The sequence below is a fragment of the Suricata suricatta genome, chromosome 2, assembly GCF_006229205.1.
Source record: "Suricata suricatta isolate VVHF042 chromosome 2, meerkat_22Aug2017_6uvM2_HiC, whole genome shotgun sequence".
NCBI classification, from domain to species: domain Eukaryota; kingdom Metazoa; phylum Chordata; class Mammalia; order Carnivora; family Herpestidae; genus Suricata; species Suricata suricatta.
This window is the reverse complement of record NC_043701.1, coordinates 74,364,171-74,387,490: the sequence shown is the minus strand read 5'-3', so window position 1 is coordinate 74,387,490 and position 23,320 is coordinate 74,364,171. Positions and strand designations below refer to the sequence as shown.

The 23,320-nt window shown below is 38.5% G+C and overlaps 1 protein-coding gene across 1 annotated transcript in view; it reads left to right on the top strand.

The window, feature by feature from the left end:
- ABCB1 (ATP binding cassette subfamily B member 1) overlaps positions 1-23,320 on the top strand; it is a 108,715-nt gene that overhangs the window by 7,278 nt on the left and 78,117 nt on the right. Inside the window, exon 4 of the mRNA XM_029928262.1 lies at positions 11,544-11,706. Within this exon, the coding sequence (XP_029784122.1) occupies positions 11,544-11,706 (163 nt within the window). The remainder of the gene's footprint in view (positions 1-11,543; positions 11,707-23,320) is intronic.

The window sequence follows — 23,320 nt, the reverse complement described above, 5'->3', positions numbered from 1 at the left end:
AACAAAAATCTAGATTTTGGATATGAGGGAATAATAACACACGTAAAGCACTATATGCATGTATTTGGTCTGAATACTCTATATAGAACTCATTTAATCATTGCAACTCCCTTTGAGATAGGTACTACTACTATTCTAATTTTACAGATGAAGAAACTGAGCCAGACATATTAGCTTGCCCACTTGATACACAGCAGAACCAGGATTCAAAGTTCATGTTCTAGGTCACAGTGCCTAGAAGGAATATATTCTAAGCCTTTTTGATGAAGAACTGTACTATTTAGGTGGCGTTTCCTTGTGTCTCTTTCCTGAAGAGTTATGTAGAAAACTGAACTCTTATGTAAAACCTATTGACTGGGGACACGTTCAGGACGTTTAACAGTATAGTGCTGGTGTTATCAGCTCAGACAAAAACTCGTGTGTCAGGGCTCCCCAAGAACCCTAGGTTTGATGATTCATATGAGGCCTCTCAGGAGGTAGCATATTGTCATACTTGTGATACACATGGCTAAGATTTATTATAGCAAAATGAATACAAAGCAAAATCAACAATGGGAAAAGGAAAGAGGGAGGCAGAATTCCAGGAGAGACCAGGCACAAGGTCCTGGAGTTTTCTCCTAGTAGAGTCACACGTAACTCCCCCAGCAATAAATGGAGTAAGCGTGAAAGGCTGTCAGACAAGCTCATTAGAAACTCAGCACCCAAAGTTTATACTGGGGCTGATCACAGAGGCAGAACATGTACCAGAATTCCAGACTCAGAGAAGCAAAGCAGGTATTCAACATAAAGCACATTGTTTGTACAGATAATTTGGCCACTTTTATCAGTAGGGTAATCTCAACCCATCCCAAATCCAAGTTCTAGATGCCCACTAAAGCACAACCTTGAACACAGGTCTTTCTAAACAGCAAGTCTCAGGCTTGGAATTTTAACTTCTTTCTACTGTGAGACTTGTTAGCAGTCTTGAGAAGGTAAAGAATATTTAAATGTTCCTACTAGCTTTTATTTTTTTAAATATATATATGTCAGGCCTTGTTTCGACAGAATAAGAAACACAAAAATTAATAACATCTAAAGCAAGCAATGAAATGAGGCAGATGGAAATAAAGGCAGGAAAAATACAAGTGGGGCTGCATGGTCTACACAAAGCATTCCTTAAAGATTACATGCTGTTCTGTCTCTCAAAAATAAATAAAACATTAAACATTTTTTAAAAAGGGGGGCACCTGGGTGGCTCAGTCACATCAGGATCTCACAAAAATAAATAAAACATTAAACATTTTTTAAAAAGGGGGGCACCTGGGTGGCTCAGTCACATCAGGATCTCATGTGGGGGTCGGGGTTCATGTGTGAGGCTCTTTGCTGACAGCTATCGCAGAGCCTGGATCCTGTCTTTGAATTCTGTCTGTCTGTCTGTCTGTCTGTCTCTCTCTCTCTCTCTCTCTCTCTGACCCTCCCCTGCTCATGTTCTCTCTCTATCAAAAATAAGTAAAACATTAAAAAAAAGTTGTATAAAAAGATTACATGCTGTTGCCAGGATTATGCAGCAGCCTCAATTATGATCATTCTACTTCATGGATCATATTGAAGAATTAATTTCTTTCAAAACAGATCATCTCTATTATCTATTTAGTGCTTCCTCTATGCCAGGTATTGGTTAAACCCTCCACATTTATTATTTAACTTAATCCCCACAGTGACCCAATGACGTAGGAACTTGTGCTATTCTTATAGTAGATGATGACACAAACAGAGAAGTTGAGTAATGCATTCAAAGTCACAGATTTACATATCTAGGAAGGGGACAGGTCTTTAGAGCTAGAGCTTTCAACAACTTAAATCATTAATGACAGCTTATGGCTAGTTAAACTTTTACCTATCTGGACTTGAAGAGTTCTTTTTTGATGCTATTATCCTCTGACCACCTGGTCACTCCTCAGTCATTGAAGATTTTACCACCAGGCTCAGTGTCTCACTTTCCACGCCCAGAACTCTACTATCTCAGGTAACTTTTATGATGTTCTGGATAACTGCTCCTTGATCTTCACAGGTGCAGTAATCTGTTTCTTTGTCCCCTTAGCCACCTGCTTGTACACGCACATTCTGAATTTTATTGTTATTTGAAACTGCTGTACCCCCAAAGTGATTGATTGAAGCAGCAGCTTAAATTAGTGAGCCATCTCCTTTCTTTTCCATCTGCTCACTGTTCTCTCTGGATTTTTGGTGCCTTGACCCATCACTTTCCCATCAGCCCCTTTTCCTCCCCAAATGATAACCTCCTTTTTCCACTTGTCATTTGTTATACAAAACCCAAGCAAAAGTCACTGGGGCCTGAACTTTTTCATTTCATTGTTGCTGTAGCAAACCTCACGATAGGGTATATCCCCAGCTGAACTCATATTCTTCCTCTTCTCTTGACTATGTCAATCCTCTACTCTTTTCATGTTTCCCACTTCTCCCCTTCCCCCTTTGGTGGATGACCTCTTCTTTTACTTCACAAACAGAATGGAAGCCACCTGACAAAACTTCCTCAGCCCATCTCTCCTAATCTACAAGCATATTTCTACCTGGATCAGATCCCTCCTCCTTCTCTCCTAATATAACAGAGGGAGAATCTCGTTCTTAAAACTAATTCCTGATTTGTACTTCAGCTTCCAAATCCTCTGCCTTCTCATGGACCTTATATTTTACTACTGCTATTAGTAGTAGTAGTATCATCATCATCATCATCATCATCATCATCCTTTCTCTTCTGTTTCTACAGTCTCTGCCTGTCAACTGGGTCCATCACATTGGCATTTATATGTGAGGTGTCTTTAGTTTCATTAATGCCATCCTTCAAGCCACCTCTCCTCTTGATTGCTTCACATACAGGAGCTGCCTTTATTTGCTAAGTTTCACCTTGCAGTCACTTCTTAAGACATTATAACTTGGCTTCTGTCTCTACCACTCACAAATTGAGTAGACATATCTTGATTCCATCTTGACTTTTAAGTTGTATTTGACACTGTCTACCATTTTTTTTCTCTTTGCTTCCATGATGCCACTGTCTGCTGATGTTTCTCCTAGCTTTTTTTTTCTTGTGTCATCTCTGCCTGTGAAATTAGAATTCATTAATCCCTTATCCCAGGGCTCAGTGATGACGTTGGCATTTTTGTGCTTTCAAACAGACATTTCCAAATTGTTTTCATGCAAAACTTCTTTCTCAATTGAGCTCCATTCTGTAAAGTTTTAGTATCTTCTATCCATTTGTAGTGGTTTCCTTTACCAATTTCTAGTTACTTTTGCTTCTCCATTGAGGACATTGGCATTTAATTGCTTCTACTTTACTCAACTCTGCTCTCATTATTCCTCTATTTGGGTAACCTTAAGAATGACTCCTAGGCTCAGCATTCTTTGACCTGTTCAGCTCCAACAACCTTCACTCCTACTCTACTTGAGTAAATTACACTTGTGAACAAAGACCTGGGGTTTATCATCTGGGTGGACTCCCATCTAACAAGTTATAAACTCAAAGGTATCAGTCTTCAACCTTAACTTTTGATACCTGCTAGTTTAGCCTTTTCTCTTTGTTATCCTTTTTTTTTTTACTTTGTGTACTCATTTCCTGTTGTTGTTGTGACAGAGCACCATTAATTTAGTACCTTAAAGCAACACAAATTGATTACCTCATGGTTCTGTGCCCAGAAGTCTCACTGAGCTAAAATCAAGGTGTGAGCAGGGCTGGATCTGTTTCCGTCCCCTTCTCAGCAAGCTTCTAGAAGCTGCCTGCACTCCTAGGCTAATGGCCCCTTATTGCATCCCTCCATCCTCTTCTGTCATCATTTTTCTTGCTACTGAGTCTGAGCCACCTGGCTCCTTCTTGTAAGGACCCATGTCATTACATTTGATCTACTTGGGTAATGCAAGATAATCACTGCATCTTGAGATCCTTAACATCTACGAAGTCCTTTTGACCATGTAAAGGAACAATTCACAGGTTCCTGAGATTAGGATTATCTCAGGCATTATTTTATGTTTATGAGGAGAAGGCATTATTCCACCTACTGTACCTCGTCAGGGCTTTGCTTTCTCAACCACTTTCTATTGCTGGTCCCCTTACTCCATTTCTGCTCTTCTAAAAGCTATTCTACACATAGTAGCCACATCAAATCACCTCCGTTCCTGCCTTTCCTTTGCACTTAGTTGGGAAGTTTAGAGTAAAGCCCAGACTCCCTTCTCCAGCTGTAAATGCCCTGTGTAGTCTGTCCTCTGGTGCATCTCTGACCTCACCACAGACTAATCTGCTCTGTGCTTGTCACAGTGGTAATTCTGTTTGGTCCTTGAGATATACCAACCTTCTCTTCACCACAGGACCTTTGGGTTTGCTCTTTCTGCCTAGAATGCTCTGTCTTTAACCAGCCAGTCTAAGCCAACTGATGCTGCCTATCATTGTGGTCTAAATTTTAATGAAGGAAACAATTTTCCTGTGTTTGCTTTACTAGATGCTCCTAGTACCTAGAATAGGTCATTAGATATTGAGTGAAATATTGAATATATCTTCCCCCCTTTTACTATTTGCACTAGAATATATATGAGGACAGGTAGCTTGTCTTATTCACTGTTATTTCCAGTACCTAGAACCAAACTTGACCTGTATTAGTTGTTTAACAAATATTTTTTGAATGTCAAATGAATGAATAAATGAATGGATTCACTGACTTCTTCTCCAACCGAGGCACCATGGTAGAGTCATGTTAACCAACTAGCTGGCTGATTACCCAAAGCACTCTCCTCCTTTGTGTATCAGCCTTCCTTCTATGTGGTTCTGGTTCACCATCCCCCCTCTTTGTTATCAATATCTAGCTAAACATTTTCCATTTCCTTGTATTTAAAGGGTTCCAATTATAATTAGTTTATTTTTCTGTCTTACTTTTCACCTGATAAGTTATTTTTTTGTCTTCTTCACTGTAAGCTACTGAAGTTTTTAAAATTTTTACATTTCCTAAACCAATAACAGTACTGGCTCATATTGTATATTGCCGTATTGTATTCTTAATAAAAGTTTAATTGAATCTTATTTTCATCTTCATAACAACTATGAGAGTTTTTCTCCATATATGAATATTTTCCTCTTTTATAAATATAGAAACTGAGGTAGTATTAGCAGATTATTTTCCCCAAACCCTCCTTCCTAGTAAGTGACAGAGCTAGGACATTTCGCTGAGGGAAATTTGTCCAGCTTAGCCTTATGTTACTTACCACTTTCCTCAAATCTTTTTACCACTTCGTCTCTGGACCTCAATCTTGATTCATGTCCCAGATATATAGGAGGTTCTGAACTCTGTCAACTTTGTCCTTATTCTTGGAAACTTGTGTGTATCTATGCTCGTTTCTTCTAGTTTGAGTTGAAGAGGTATATGAACAATTCTCCCTTTACCAAGTTTTATTGTGAAGACTGTCAAACACATGGAAACGTAGAACAGTAAAATTCATGCCCATATACTCATTGTCTGTATCTAACAATTGTTAAAACTTTACCACGCATTATAGATTTTATATTTCATATGTAATTGCCTGTTTACATATATCAAAAGTTTTCCTGCATAGAATTTTCCTATAAGACATAATGATCATTTTTAACAATATGAATAGTAATTCCTTAATATCATGTAATGCTTACTTCGTTTTCAAATATGTCCAGTTATCTCCAAAAAAATGTTGTTTTTTTTTTTTTTTTTACAATTGATTTGTTCACAATAGGATCTACTCAGTAATGGCATTTAGATATTATGTCTTCCGAGTTTAGAAGTTTTCTCCTCTTTTAAAATGATGATGTGTGGAAACCAATTTGACAATAAATTATGTAAAATAAAATAGTATGATGTTGACAGGCTTCAAAGACTATACTAGTTGTCCTGTAGAATACCTCACCTTCTAAACTATTTTTATTGCTTCCTGATGCATCATTTAACTTGTTCTTCCATGGCTTACATTTTGAATGTGCTGAAAGTTAGGTCTAAGTACATTCACTTTAAATATTTGTTGTAAGAAGATTATGTAGGGGATGTTGTATACTTACTTCATGTCTTATCACATCTGGAAACCTCAAATGTCAGAGTGTTTTCCTGTTCTACAATGCTAAGTTTGATCACTTGGTTAAGGTGATAACAGACTAGATTCTTCCACTGTGGATGCGTCTCTGCCCCATCACAACTATGAGTGGTCTTGAGACATCAGGGGATATCTTCTTTTACCCACTAGTTATAGTGTCCACCCACTATCCCTCTCCTCAGGTTCTTGAAACATTTGTTTCCTTTGTTCTTTAGGACATTGCCCCATCTCAGTTTCCTTCTTTATTTTCACCAATAATCTCCTTGACTGATTTACTTATAAACATGTGTGAGACTTCATAAAATAGTCTACCCTTGATGTTACATTCCCCTCTGGTGTCCATTCTCTTGCTTTTCCTTTTGCCCCAAGATCAGCAAAAGGTTAGTCAGTATGCTGTCTCCATTACTTTCTTTTCTTTTCTTTTTTTTTAAATTTATTTTTCTTTCTTTTTTTTTTTTTAATAGTTTATTGTCAAATTGGTTTCCATACAACACCCAGTGCTCTTCCCCACAAGTGGCCTCCTCCATTACCACCACCTCTCTTCTCCCTTCCCTTCCCCCTTCAACCCTCGGTTTTCAGTATTCAGTAGTCTCTCAGGTTTTGCGTCCCTCTCTCTCCCCAACTCTCTTTCCCCCTTCCCCTCCCCATGGTCCTCCATTAGGTTTCTCCTGTTCTCCTGTTAGACCTATGAGTGCAAACATATGGTATCTGTCCTTCTCCGCCTGACTTATTTCGCTTAGCATGACACCCTCAAGGTCCATCCACCTTGCTACAAATAGCCATATTTCATTCTTTCTCATTGCCATGTACTATTCCATTGTATATATATACACCACATCTTCTTGATCCATTCATCAGGTGATGGACATTTAGGCTCTTTCCATGATTTGTTGGCTATTGTTGACAGTGCTGCTATGAACATTGGGGTACATGTGCTCCTATGCATCAGCACTTCTGTATCCCTTGGGTAAATCCCTAGCAGTGCTATTGCTGGGTCATAGGAGAGTTCTATGGATAGTTTTTTGAGGAACCTCCATACTGTTTTCCAGAGCGGCTGCACCAGTTTACATTCCCACCAACAGAGTAGGAGGGAGCCCGTCTCTCCACACTCTCGCCAGCATCTATAGTCTCTTGATTTATTCATTTTAGCCACTCTGACTGGTGTGAGGTGGTATCTCAGTGTGGTTTTGATTTGTGTTTCCCTGATGATGAGTGATTTTGAGCATCGTTTCATGTGCCTGTAGGCCATCTGGATGTCCTCTTTGGAGAAGTGTCTGTTTATGTCTTCTGCCCATTTCTCCACTGGGTTATTTGTTTTGTAGGTGTGGAGTTTGGTGAGTTCCTTGTGGATTTTGGATACTAGCCCTTTATCTGATGTCATTTGCCACTATCTTTTCCCATTCTGTTGGGTGTCTATTAGTTTTCTTGATTGTTTCCTTTGCAGTGCAGAAGCTTTTTATCTTGATGAGGTCCCAATAGTTCATTTTTGCTTTCATTTCCCTTGCGTTTGGGAATGTGTTGAGTAGGAAATTGCTGCGGTGGAGATCTAGGAGGTTTTTTCCTACTTTCTCCTTGAGGGTTTTGATGGTTTCCTGTCTCACATTCAGGTCCTTCAGCCATTTTGAGTTGATTTTTGTGTATGGTGTAAGAAAGTGGTCTAGTTTCATTCTTCTGCATGTTGCTTTCCAGTTCTCCCAGCACCACCTGCTAAAGAGGCATTCTTTTTTCCATCGGATACTCTTTCCTGCTTTGTCAAAAATTAATTGGCTGTACATTTGTGGGCCTAGTTGAATTCTCTCCACGTGCTTCTTAGATAGCTCTTCCAAGATGAACAATCAGATAGCACAAAATGAGATTTCTCTGTGCTGCTTCCCTCCAAACCCTTACCTCTTCTGGTTTGCCCTAGCTTGAGGGGGGGGGGGGCAATCAGCTTTTTATTGCTGGTTCTACACCTCACACCCCAGTCTTTTCTGAATATACTGCTCTGCCTACTGTTCTTTCTGGCTGAAATACCTTCCTTCTTGCTTCTGAACACATGCTAAACTTTCAAAGCTAGGAGAAAGTGTAACCTCCTGTATGAAGCTTTTCCACAAAGGAGGCAATGACCATTTGTTCAGTGTTGTGTCTGCTTGACTGTGTACACTATGCTGTCACAGCATGCAGAGTATGGATTGCACATATTTTTTTACTTTGCCTTACTCCTTCTCTTTAAGCACTCTGAAGGCAGGACTTACTCCTTTAGTATTTATCTGGATTTCATTAGTCATTGGATAGGTATTGAATAAATATTTATATTTATTCTTATTTTTATTATTGCCAGTAGTTTGTTTTGGAGGTAAATTATCCTATGGAAGTAGTGATGAGAATGTCAGTTATCTTTGCTTCCTCTACTGAGGAATCTGATATTTTGTCCACTTTTATAGTCTCTAAGAAAAGGTAAATAACTTCTGCCCATCTCTTCCTCCTCCTTTGTGTTTGTGTGTGGTTTTGTTTTGTTTTATTTTATTTTATTTTTTTTACACATGACATTTTATTTTCTGATAAAGGTGACATTTTAAACAAGGAGGGGAAAAAACATGGATCCACTGACTAATTGTTAGCAAAGAAAAACTAGATCCCTGCTGCGTCCTTTCCTTTATTGGTGACTCAAAGATTTAAATCCAAATTATGGAAGATTTAGCATGTATCAAGGAGTTGAACATAAAAAAAGGTCTTTTCTGTTAGTACAATTCCAGGCCCCACTCTACAATTGCAGGTGGTCCCATCTTTTCCTAGGGTTTTTCTCCTGAGATTCCCAAGGACCTCCAGTATTGTTTACTTAATTAACTTATTTTTAAATATAATTTATTGTCAAGTTAAATAATATACAATGTATACAATGTTTTTGGTTTTGGGAGTAGATTTCCATGATTCATCGCTTACATACAACACCCAGTACTCATCCCAACAAGTGCCCTCCTGAATACCCATCACCCATTTTCCCTTCTCCCCTGCATCCACATCAGTTTGTTCTCTGTATTTAAGAGTCTCTTATGGTTTGCCCTCCTCTCTGTTTGAAAGTTTTTTCCCTTCCCCTTCCTTCATGGTCTTCTGTTAAGTTTCTCAAGTTCCACATATGAGCGAAAACATGATATTTGTCTTTCTCTTACTGACTTACATCACTTAGCATGATACCCTCCAGTTCTGTCCATATTATTGCAAATGGTAGAATTTCATTCATTCTCATTGCCAAGTAGTATTCCATTGTATATATAAACCACATCTTTATTGATTCATCAGTTGATGGACACTGGGGTCTTTCCATAATTTGGCTATTGTTGAAAGCACTGCCATAAACATAGGGGCACACATGTTCCTATGAATTGGCAGTCCTGTACCCTTTGGATAAATTCCTAGTAGTGCCATTTCTGGGTCATCGGGCAGTTCTACTTTTAATTTTTTGAAGAACCTTCACACTGTTTTCAAGAACGGCTGCACCAGTTTGCATTCCATGTATTTTTTTTTAAATTTTAGGCAGAGAGAGAGTAAGGGAGAGGGGCAGAGGGAGGGAGAGAGGCAGAGAGAGAGAGGGGGAGGGAGGGAGAGAGAATCTCAAGCAGACCCATGCTCAGCACAGAACCTGATGCAAGGCTCGATCTCATAATTCTGCAGTCATGACCTGAACTGAGAGCAAGAGTCAGACACTTAACCATCTGAACTACCTATGGGCCCCAGGTGTTTTTTTAAGGAGGCAGATGAATGCTTAGTTAAGACAAAATAAGTAATGACAAAAATTTAGCCTGTATTTCAGTGAAATAGAAAAAAATGCCAAAAAACATATTCTCTTTGTTTTAGTTTGTAAAGAGGATAATTCTTTTAGATTATAGAATGTTATAGGTTATGGATATTTCATTACCTCAGACTTAAACTTACTTGATTACATTTTTAGAGCTAGAAAAATATTAAATTCAAACACCTAAATATATATTAGATGTACTTCTTACACCAAACTTGAATTTTTGCTAATTTTATAACTCAACTTTACTAATTCTTACCTGCTTTACAGACAGCCAGTCACTGCTCACAAGAACTATTTTGCTCTTTATTTCTTCACTTGTCAATTTAGTTCTTATTTGTACTTGTTACTACTCAAAGTTTCTTTTTAGCTAACTTTAGGATTGGCTTCTGTCTCTTCGCAAAGTATATGTAAATTCTAAAACCTTACTCTGCTGTTGTGTCTTTTATCTTGCCTGATCTTGATCTTTTGTTTTGGTTCATGCTCCCTTCCTAGGCCTCTGACATTTTATCCAGTTTCCTCTCTAGGTTGCAAACTTGCTGACTATATATCTTGAATCTACAGGACAACCACATGTTTATTCACAGATCTCCACAGAAGGCTTCATCCTGTCTCTGTTTTTGTTTTTGTTTTCATTCATTTGGTTTTCTTTCAGTCCTTACTGAGTTCCTTAAATGTATAGAAGTATTGATTGTTTCTCAAATGGACTGTCACAGAGCCCAAGGCCAGGTCTCCTTACTGTGTCTTTCTTCTTCTCGTCACTTTTTTGATAAAAGAAGTCTTTCTTTATTTTTGACTGGCCTGTAATTACAGAGATTACGGAGACCTGCACTGGTCAGTTATTATGGCCATATTGTATCTTTTTAGGAAATTTCTTTTAGAGAAACATGCATTTAACTGATTCTTCCTTTCCTCTTCCTTCTCACTACTGCAGCCTAATTGTATTAAAATCATTTGCATTCATGCTAATTTCATTATGCAGCAGATCTTAAACCCAAGCCACTTTCATAAAGCAACAAAATGTATCCTCAATGGTGTCCTCATAGGAATTTCTAGCAATCAAGATTTTTTTAACCAAAAAAATTTTTTTGGTTAAAAAAATCTCGAGATGAAACGTGTCTTCTATTCTTGGAAAGCAGAGCAACAAATACATATTTCTATTATTGTACTGTTAAAGACTTCTACAGTTTCCCAAAATGTCCTATCCCTCTCATCAATCCTCATATGAAAAAAGAAGACAGAATGAGTCCAATAGGAAGAAGTAGGTTAGAATTCAATAGAACAGCCAAATGCTCATTTTTTTTAAAGTTTATTTATTTAACTTAAGGAGGGAGGGGCCGAGAAAGGGGGAGAGAGAGAACACTTAGCAGGCTCCATGCTGTCTGTGCAGTGCTCAATCCTATGAACTGTGTGTGAGATAGGACCTGAGCTGAAATAAAGAATCTGAAGCTTAACCGACTCAGCTACCCAGGCACCCCTCAAATGCCCATTTCTAATTAGTCTATTGTAATACTTTATGTTGAACCAGGGTAGTAGCAGTACTAGTCTGAAAAATGTTTGGATTTTGAATATATTTGGGAAATAGAGCAAACCATTCATGAAACTGTGCTAATTGTTCCTATTATTTATATTTTCTTTCTTTCTTTCTTCTTTTTTTTTTTTTTTTTTTTTTTAGTTTCGCTATTCAAATTGGCTTGATAGGTTATATATGTTGGTGGGGACAGTGGCTGCCATCATCCATGGAGCTGCACTCCCCCTCATGATGCTGGTGTTTGGAGACATGACGGATAGCTTTGCAAATGCAGGAATTCCAGGAAACCTAACTAATCTAAATGCAAGTGAGTATTATTTGTGGCACTGATTTTATTGGAAGCTTGAAGAAAAATTAGTCACTTAAAAGTTATGTTTGTATAGCCCTTGCTAAACACACTTGTGTGTTTACTTCAATAGAAGATGGAGGGGTCTGAGCTATAGTACATTTTGGTAATGAGTTTGAGAAGATAATATTCACAAGCATTAGAATCCACATTGGAAGAGCTGGCAGAGATGCGTAAATAAACAAACAAACAAACAAACAAACAAACACAGCACCTGAGCTCTGTAAAGTCAGAAAGATCCCAGGAAGTTTCTGGAAGAGGTATAGGAACCCCTTAATCTGGACCTTGAATGATAAGTAGAAATCAGTTATGAGAATCTCTGACATATTGGAAATGGGCATAAGAAACAGGAGTCCAGGATGATTCTAAAATTTCTAACTTGAGAAACAAGATAAACTGGTCGCAGTTACCATTGACTGAGATAAGGAAGGTGGAAAGAGTAGTATTTTGAGCAGTAAATATCAGAAACTTAATGTTGGGTATTATCACAAGTTAGGCTCTTTGGAAACATGCTAAAATGAAGAAATGTGGCCAAGATAAGTGTGTATGTGTGTGTGTGTGTGTGTGTGTGTGTGTGTGTGTGTGTGTGTGTTAAGATGGAAGAAATAATAGCTTGTTTGTATGCTAATGGAAATGATCCAATAGAAGGGGAGAAAGTGATGCTTGAGAGAGGGAAGAGATTTATTTGAGTGATATCCTTGAGAAAGGAGGAAATCTAATGTCCAAAATGAAATACTTGCTTAAGGTACCAGCACAGATGAATTTATCCACAGTAACAGGTGAGAATAGAGAGCATTTGAATGACAGTACCTGAAGCTGAGTTGATGAGGAGGTGAGAATTTGTGGAAGGTTTCTTGTGATTATTTCAATTTTTCTCAATGAAATAGGAAGCAAGACATTTGGCTGATAAAGGAGATCCAAAACAGACCTCCAGGAGAGTGGGAAAGTGAATGGACTAGTGAAATGATTTGGGAATCACACACACTTTCCCTGGTTGACAGCTCTGAGCTTCCTAGTCACCCTTGGTCAAGCCTTGATTGATTTAAACCAAACTTCACAAAAACTTACAACCTGGTGGATGCTCAAATGGTAGAAATGTTGAAAATGCCTGTTTGAGAATACACTTGAGAATATAGTGATACCACTTTTTCAACTTTTTCTGACAAATGTTATAAATCCTTTCCCCAGAAATATGCACGTAAATATTCATACCAATTTGGGGTATTTATGGATTTTTTGGTCTAGGAGTCCTGGGAGCCCCTTCTTTGTAATTCTGAAGAACACATTGTTTACCCTGAGGCAGGCTTACTTCAATTCTGTGAATGCAGGTAATGAGTTGGGCCAGAAAATTTTATAGTATGTTTGAGTTGTATAAAATTCTAATGCACTTATTATGTTAATGGCATTCAGAAGGACCTGCCAGGAGATGTACCACCTTTGAATTGGCACCTTTCTATTATACCATTCACCCAAAGGAAGTTCTTGGTGCTCTCTAAATTTATTGGTTCCTGTGCAGGCTGTATTAAGCAGTAATCTTTGGAGTTCATTCTCTTACCACCATACAGTGGAGGAATCAAATCTTATAGTACTCTTGTAGCCCAGCAGACCTTATGTGTACATCTGTACCCATTCTGATCCTACTTACTTTTTTATGAAGTCCAGATATACACATTGATCTAGTTATGTGGAAGGTGTCATACTAATCATGCTGTGCACCTGCACACGCTACGTAAAGGGACAGCTGCTGATATCATCTATAGTAATAAGGAAATATTGAGCTATTAAATTAACTGTTGAAGCTTGGCCCAGTCTGGGAAGAGCAGATCCTTAAATGGCTGCCTGAGCTAACAGAGCTGAACTCTGACAGGTCACAGTAAACTCAACTAGTGTAATGTCCAGTGGTCTTTTTTTAAAAACTGCATTAACATTTTGATACACTGTATCTCCGTCACCTAGACATTAATTACCTCTTTATGAAAAAACAGTTGATTGCTTTAAGTGTGAGCACTTAATCCTTACTATGTCTTGGCTTTACCTGGACCTCCTGTAGACTTGTTGAGATGGACAGTAGTCTGACTTAAGTTACCTAATCACGTGCATGAGTTCCCAGGTGGTGGTCCAGCTCTGGAGCTTAGCTCCTCATAGGCCCATGTGTCTGCATGCTAATCAGAGTTTCCCAGGCTGGAGAATGCCTGCACTACCGCCCCTCATGGGCTGGTAACGGGGACTTCATCTTCATAGATGCCTGCATCACATGGTTTCCAGTTGGAGTTGGAGTTCACATTATATTCCTTGCTCATCTTCCCATTTAGCTCACTCTGCTAGTCTTGGGAAAACTTTGAAGTATGCTTCTGTCAAGCTCTTAAGAGGTACAATATTTAATGGTTAGAGAGTAGGCTCTGGAGTAGGACTGCCTAGTTGTAAAACTCCCTACCTATAACCTTTTTTAGTTTTGAAGTTTGGGGGATTTCTTCATACTTTAATTTCCTTATCTATAAAAAAAGTTTACTTAACAGTAGAACCTCCTTCATGGAATGGTTGTGAGAATTTAATGAATTCATCACTTAAGGCTCAGAAAAGAGGGCCTAGTAATAAAAAAGTTCTCAACAAATGTTTATTACTGTTAGAATATCATCAGTAAACTCCTAATTCGTGTTGCTCACAAATGAACCCATATAACTTGCTCATAAGATGATATGGTTCTTTATGTCATTTCATCTTTATAGGACTCTGTGATACTTGCTCAATTTTTATCATTGTTTAAAGCTTGGGACATGCCCAGAATTACTCAGTACTTGTTATAGATGTGGGTAATTGTCCCTTTCAGCAGCATTTCCTTGGTAACTGTGGACCCCTAGCCATGCCTTTCTGGGAAACAAAGAGTCCTCAAAGTGTGGCCCATCAGCCAAATCTGGATTCTTGCCTCTTTCTGTTCTGCTTGTAAGCTAAATCATTGGGGAAAAAAATCAACAGAAGTATAATGTTTTGTGGCATGTGATAGTTATATGATATTGAAATTTCAGTATCTGTAAATCAAGCTTGAGTAGAATATACCCATGCCCATTCATTTTCATTCTTCTGTGACTGCTTTCATATCACACTGGTGCAGTAGAATAGGTATGCCAGAGACCATATGGTACCCAAAGCCTAAAACATTTACTTTCTGACTCTTTCCAGTAGGAGGTTGTCAGTCTCTGAGTGGTGAATTGAGTAGGGGGTTATCATCTTCAATCAGTCAGTAAATTTCGTGTTCAAGTGTTCCTTGTGCCAGACATGCTACATGTCCTAAGTATTCATTCCCAAGCCCCAAGAAACTTAGTGTAGTGATAAGAATGGACAAGCAAACCAACAAATGTAGTTAGATATAATTAGTGCTGTGATACAGAGATATACAAAATGCTTGGGAAAAGAGAGGAGGGGTACCTGACTCCATATATAAGAATCATGAGAGGCTTCCAAGGGGAGGTGATAACGAGGTTTGGTCAGCATAGTACCTCTCTCATGGACAAAATAAACATGTTCTGTGTAACAAGCAAAATTATATTAAAATAAATACTAAGTAAAAAAATAAGTGAATAACCTCATAAAAAAAAAAAAAGATAACCTCTCATCATCCTCCTGCCACTCCCCTGCTTCCATGTCTTCTCAAGGCAGCATGCAATCTCTACTTTAAGTTTTAGTCTGGGACTCTCAGTTCCCTGTCATCTGCTTATCTGCAGATTCAGATTTCCAGATATCAGATCATCCTGGGGGACAGCCTTACAGGTTTTCATGCTGGTCCTAAAGATATGGGCAAATGAGCTCTCTGATGTTTCTGGAGGGGAGTCAGTCTATGGAACTCCTAGGGACCCTGACATTCTCTGACCTTTCTTCTTTTTGCCTTTCCCCCTATAAAACCTCATTATCTCTCCATGGGGGTAGACCTAAGTATCAGAACCTCCTTTGTGGATAATAAGTATTCCTTACCTAGAGGAGACTTAGATTTGCTAAGGCTTTTCAAAGCCTGAGTGTTTTACACTAAACATTGGATTTAACTAGACAGCTCTAGAAACTTTGAGCAGATCCTTCTCTGCTGCTATAATAGACTCCTTGTAGGGGTCTTTTCTTGATGCCTTGTCCTGCTCTTTTTGTTGTGTCCCTGATTTCTTGATACTCTACTCCCATCCATCTTTATCTTGTTGTTAGAATTTTCCTTTTCCTGAAAATCTCTAATAATTTGGGCCTAGGGAACTCTCTAGTCCTGCCATACCACTGTGGTGAACAAAGCTTAACCACTGCTGGATTTCTGTAGTATTTTATGAGTTCTCATCTTCCTCATGAAATTGATGACTCTGGAAATGAGCCCAGATAAAGACAATTATGATTTTAGACATGTTATGTTGAAGATAACCGCTTGGGTACAAGTGTAAAAGACATGGAGGCATTTGAAGAAATAAGAGTGAATCCTGGCATACAGAAAAGCACAAGAGAATTGGCAGTATTTGAATGGAAGGAATGTTAAATCCCCTGAGATAGGACATAGAGAAGAGTAGAAGGAGGGGGAACCCTAAGCCTTGAGAAAAGACCCAATTGTTTACAATAATTAAAGCTAACATTAATTGAGCATTTGAGATGTGCTGGGTACTGTTCTTAGTACATTACATGTATTAACTCCTTTATTCCTTTCATGCACGTAAGATTGATAACGTTTATTATCTAAACTTGACAGATTAGGAAAATGGGACCCAAAGGGTTACGTATGTTTAAATTGCCTCTGGTCATACAGTTGGTAATGAGGATTTGAACCTATGCAGGCTGATCCCCACTCAGCCCATGCACTGAAGGAAACAGAGGGACACTCAGAAAGGAAGACACTGAAGATAACATGCTGATCCATAAATTAAAGGACATGGAGGATATTTGCCATGTCTTATGGTGTTTATCACCCAGAGATACTATTTAAATAAACTCTTGATTATTGTCTCTAATGGTTCCATTTATGACATATCCATATTGATGACTTCTTTCTCTGTAACTATATTATGGTTGGTTCTATTTAGTCTCTTACCAGATTGTGGGCTGGGGGATGGAGAAAATGTGAGTCACTCAAATTCTAGTATAAGTTCATAATTTGGACACAAAGGGGAAAAGTAGAAAGAGCTTATTTTCATATTTTTATTATACTTACCATTTCGGTTCCTTTGTTCTGAAACTCATGAGGAACATGAAAGCTATATAAAGTTGTTTTCAAAATATCTGTATTTTGCTGCTTAAACTATGAGTGTATAAATCATGTACAGGTTTTGAATGTGTGTTTTTAGACTTCGATGTACACAAAGAAAACAATGCCCTGTGTTCCCTCAAGGCCAGCCTCATGTGTATGCTCCAAACTAGAAAGTTAGATAATATTTAAATTTTAAGTATTTCATACAAATTTCCATAATGGATTTGTTTTCTTTCTCTTGCTCAAGGCTTTCCTCTGCCCCTAACCATTTCATTGGAATAGTTTCTAGAGATAAGTATCTGGAAAATTGAGTATGAAATTTTGAAAGTATATTTGGAAATGTACTCTTTAGTGTGGCAGTTTTTAAAATTTGATTTAAAACTGAAAATATAGCTGGTTTTGCTGGAATAATAGTGTAACGTAGCCAGCTTTTTGGGGGGGTTACTGTCAGGGGAATGCTTTTTCCAGTCAAAAAGTAGATTAGCTACAATGTCATCTCTATGATATATTATAAAGACAGCCTAAAAAAGATACACTGATAATATGTGACCTATTTTAGATACTTAAGAAATGGGATAAACCTAATGAAAGGTTGAGTTATAGAATTTTGTAGGCAAAAAGAGCTTAGAAATGGGCCCAAATCCAAACTTTTATAGCTGTGTTAAGGAAGTCCAGAGAAGTTGAAGTGATGTAGTCACAATAGACCAATTTTTTGGACCACAATGGACCAGTCTTTTTTCTCCCTGAGATGCCATCCTGCAGATTTGCTTATAGGTATGTCAGGCAGGTCAGCTGTGAGTTTCGGCTCTGTAGGTCAGGGGTATGAAAACAGCACATGTGAGGAAAATGAGACTCCTGGAGTCATCTGTCACCCTCTGTAAGCCCAGCCTCACTGCGTGTCAGGCCCTGCCCTGGGCAAATGGCTGAGGGATTGATCATCAAGGCCAAAAGTCCAAATTTCTCTGGCATGTGATTGATGGAGCTTCTGGCACCAGAACACTGTAAAAATTGGATTCATAGTGTTCTTGAGCTAGGATGCACCTTATAGGTCATTTATGCAGTTTACTAGCTCTTTAGTCAGATACCAACTCCCCCTCCCACGTGAATAATGTCTCTCATGGAACTTCACCAAGTAAAACAGCTCACAGAGAGGCTTCCTTGGTTGACAGTGTCAGAGGGGAGCCCAGAGCCAGGATCTCCTGATTGTCCTGCTCTTCTGCCACCTGGCAGCAATGCTGAGGTCACTCCATATATAGCCTACTATGCATATCCCTGACCACAGCCTGTCCTGGAGATATCTTCATTGCTTGCCTACAAGACTCTAACATCCTAACTCTACTCTTGCCCACCTGCATCCAGTTCTCCCCACATGGTCGCAGTGAGCTTCTATAAACACAAGTCAGGTCACATCTCTCCCAGTGGTTTTCCATTGCATGGAATAAATGCAGATTCCTTACATTGGCCAATATGGCCCATATGACCTGCTCCTCCTGCCCGTCAATCTCATTGCTTATTATCTACTCAGCATAGCCCACCCGGAGCAACCTTCTCTCTGTTCTGTGAGCACTCCCATCTCCTTCCTGGCTTGGGCATTGTGAACCTGCCCATCTCTCTCTAATGGCTTCTTATCATTTATTTCTCCCTCAGAAAGAACTTTTGTTCCCAACCCACTTGAAAGTCACTATAGCATTGCCGCTTGACTCTAAGATTTATTACTCAAAAATGACCTTGTTAATTTATTAGTGTACTTGTTTATTACAGCTTCTCAAAGGGGAAAAAAAGGAATAAGGGAAAAAAGAGGAAGTTCCTGGGGAAAAACTATTATAGATCTTTCAGCAGTGAGTGCCCTGTCACTTGAGGTTTAGGACCTGGAAGTAGAAACATTTCCTGCTTGCACGGAAATCTAATGAAATTAGAAAAAAGTGGCTCCCTCATTCTAGGTTGTGTCCCAGGTGTCCAGATAAGTAACTAGCACAAAGACTATGGAAGATGATCTGAAAATCACCCTTATGATACAATCTCATTTCACCATTTAGCAAATCACGGATGTATTTATGTCTCATACTTTTTATTCACACTGTTTTTAAGTGTTCAGTAGGTAAAATTATTAAACATACTGAGATATTTGGGTCAGATAAAAATGGGATGTAATATGATCCCTAAGTAGAATGGAGTTCTTAGTCATGGTGGTAGGCACTGTTAAGCTGAGGGTTTTTTTGAAGTCTTGCTTGGGTGGTAAGGTACTGGTTTACTGTATCTCTCTTTCATCTTATAATATATGAGACACTTACCTACTAACTAGAATGATTGGATGGAATATTTTGAGAAATAGTCTGCATGTGTGGCGACTCTGTGAAACCACTTGTAAACCTTTGGGACAGGCTGGGTTATAGCAGATAGAGCAGGCTGTGCACTGAGGATACAAAGATTACTAAGTCAGTCCAGTTCTGTAGGGTTTCATGCCAATGGGGGTGGGAGGAGGCACTAAAAACCCTCATACCTCTAGCATTGACTTAGTAAATTGAATCTGGTATTTTTTGCTTGTGACATGTGTCACATATTCTTTGATTTGTCATGTGTTCTGTGACAAGATGAGTCACTTTACTAAGAATAAGCCATTTGGGAGGAGATCATATTTGAGCTCATTCATGGATGAAGAATCTTTTCTAGAAGAAAAAAATGTGGTAAAAGGCATTCCAGGTATGGGAGGAGAATGAATAAAAGCTTGGAGGAAAAAAGCTGTCATCACTGCTCTGCTGAATCTCTTCTCAGTATGTTGAAAATATTCTTTAGTCTAAAAGGGTGGGGCTCAGTCTCATGACATTTAAGCCGAATACTTTGTCATGCTCTGCATCCTCTCTGGTCCCCGAGGTCAGTGGCTTTAGACGCACAGAAGCCAAGAGGAAACTTAGGCACTATTTTCTTTTATGCTGCAGCAGACCTCCCTCCAGACAGTGACTACACAGTGCCCTAGTTCTGAAAGGGGAAAGGCGTGGCAGGAAAGAAAATGTTTGGAAATTCATTGGTTGACATTTCACTTAACCAACTGAGCCACCTAGGTGCCCCTTATTGGTTGACATTTCAAAAATATTATTCTGTCAGGTATATTTTGTGGCAAGATTGCAAAGGCACTAATATGACATGTTAGGGATCTTGGACTCTATCTTTGATGCAGCAAATGTCATTGAAGGCTATTGATGGAAGCAGTATGATTATATTTTTGTTTGCAAAAATAAAATCTGATGACAATGCAAAGACCTGTTTGGTAGAAAAACCAGTTAGAGCTCTTAAGAGCTCTTAATAGAGTAGAGGTAAGGGTTGATGGGGCCCTGAACCAGAACATCGACCCTGAGGATGGAGAGAATTTGAGTAACTCCAGCCCAGATATGGGAGTCTCTAAAGTTGTAGAAGTGGCTAAGGTCACCCTGGAAGAGACCATGGAGTTCTGGGAAACACCAGCTTGAAGTGGAAGGAAAAACATGAGGAATCAGTGAATGAGGCCAAGGAGAAGGATCACAGTGATAAAGGAACCAGGAGAATGAGGTTCTGGAAGCCAGAGGAGGAGAAAAAGTGGTCAGCGTCTAAGCAAGTATTTTATTAAAACAAAAGCTGTACTTAAATGTTTGGCTTTCCTGTACTCGTTATTTGGCTGATACTCGTGTGTGTGTGTGTGTGTGTGTGTGTGTTTATACATCCATACATATATCTATGTCTATGTTGTATAGAGAGTTTCTGGCTTTTTCCAACTGGAAAAAATATTAATTTTTGGATACTATTCAAACATTCTTCTTTATAACTGTTGGTTTGGGTGGTAAGCTTTGAGACCCATACAAGTAGAAAGTTACTGGACTATATGACTTCTAAGGTCATTCAGCTTGAAAGTTTTGGTTTTGCAAAGGCATGCCTAAGGATGAGAATTTTGTGAGAGGCTCATAGAAGTGGACATATCTCTGCAACAGAGAAGTTTTAATTAATACTAATTGGAGGAAAAGAAAAGTTAGTTGGAGGGAGTCTAAAAAATGTAACATTTCTTTGGTCAGTAGAGATTGTCTCTCTCAGATGACTTGAATGCTCTGTTATGCTGACTGGTACACTTTGACACTAGTGAAGCACAAGGACAATCAACTTGCTAAAGTTGATTTCTGATGGCTGATGTATCTATCTATATATCACACATCTAGCATTGTACACAGACATAAAGGAGTCAATTTTGACTTTGAACGTAATTTCTTACTTTCTGGACTATACAAAAATGATGTGGCCTTAGAAGCCAAAATTGCCAAAGAACATTTTTTTGAAATTCTTTTGATTCCTAACCTCTAGAATTGAGAAAACTTGCAGTAGCAATGAAAACAATAGAAAACAGACCTTTAGTTAGATTTGAAAATTGCCTTGATTTGGTGGTAATACTCACTAGTGACAATAAATACCATTTAGACGCATTTCCTGACTAGATTGATAAGATTAAAAATCCCTAATGAGAGGTCTTCTAAGACATGTGGAGAGGTATCTTCACCCAGCTATTTAATATTTTATCCTTGAAAATATAGAGCAGAAGCAATCTCATAACTGAGTCCAATCAATCTGGACACATTCTTGCATTGCCATAATCAGTATGAAGCAACCAAGGTTCTCTGCTACATGTTTTGCTACATCTCTGCATCTTGTTATTACTTCCTTACTTTCTATATAATCCCTAAATATAGTTTTCCATGGGTTTCTGTGCTTTCTCACTCACTCCTTTCTGCTAACCTGCCACCCTGTCCTCACAGTTAAGGAATTGGCTTTTTTCCTTCTTGAATTCAGCTGTGGCCTCTAGCTTGTGACTCCATCTTCAGACCTGAACTCTTTCCAGAGCTGGAGTGCTATAGTCTAAGTACTTAGTAGACATCTTCAGTTGAATGTTGCAGGTGCCACAGAATAAACATCTTCAAAACCAAACCAGTAGTCTTCTCACATCCGATCAGATCTCCTCTTCTGGGTAACTTCTTATTTCCCACCATGATCCTACCACTCTCCAGATGCTTGGACTTGAGGTCTTGGTTGTTCAGGCATTTGCTAGAACCTATAACTTCTTGTTCTCTAAATCTTACGGGCAATATCCTTCTTTTCTGTTCTCATTTAGACCCTCTGTGCTTACATAATTGCAGTGGCTCATGTCACTCAGTCCCTCTCTAGTTCAGTTAATCTTAAACCTTGCTAGCAGCCGAGTCATTCTAGACCTCATACCTTTAACATGTCCTCTTCTGTTCAAGCCACTGACCGACTACTAGTTTTATATGCTCTACCTAAAGGGCCCAGATGATCTTTCCAGCCACATATCCACCATTTCCCATCCACACAGCACACACACCCCAGCCAAACTGGTTGATTCCTTCCTCAAACATGCCATGGACTTTTGTCTGCATTGCTCCTGTTGCCAGGAAAACTTCTCCCCTTTCCCATGCCTGTCAAATCAAACTCCTCTCACCTAGCCCCTCTCATATTATAACTTTTGAAATGACTATAAGACTTGAAGTGTGCTTCCCCATTGATCTAGCTATGTTGGTTATGGTATTTATCCTATAAAAATATATATCATACACTCGTGTACAGATATGTTTAGTGCATGCTTTAGTACAGCATAGTAAAATATCGGAAACAACTGAAATAGACACAACTTGGGAAAAATGGAGGCATACATATATACACACAATCTGATATAGAAGATTGGCCACTGAATGTGGGCTGTGATTTGTGTACTTATGTGTTAATAGACATGCATACAGAAAAGAAACTCTGAAAAAATACACTGAAAATTTGAACAGGTGTGTGTGTGATGTTAAAATTTTAATATATCTTGTCTAAAAATGTTAACATTTGCTAATACTGCTTAGTGGTATTAAAAATAAATTTGCTCAGTAAAGTGTGAGAGTTTGTTTTTTTTTTGAAGTGGTGCTTATTACATTATTTTTTGTATTTTATATTTTTTGAATAAAAAAAGATGGAGAAATGCAGTGTTAGATTTTATGCACTAAGTGCTTTAGTGTCAAGTATGTATGCGCTGATACTTATGTATCAGGAGAGACCCTAGTAAAGAGTTTTCTCTTTGTCATCTTACAGTGATATTTCATAAAGTGTCTTAATTCATGGATGCCAGTGTTCCAGCTGACAGATGACTTCTTAATAAATATGGGTTTCTTCTTGGAAATAAGCCTCACTGAATTAAGTGTGTGTGTGTGTGTGTGTGTGTGTGTGTGTGTGCAACGGCCAACAGTGAAGGATTTGAATGGATGCCATGATGTTTACACACAAATCAAACATCAGTTTGACCAATTTTTCTGTAAATTATTAAGTAACACAAGTTTGATTCATTTTTATATGCTTATTTTT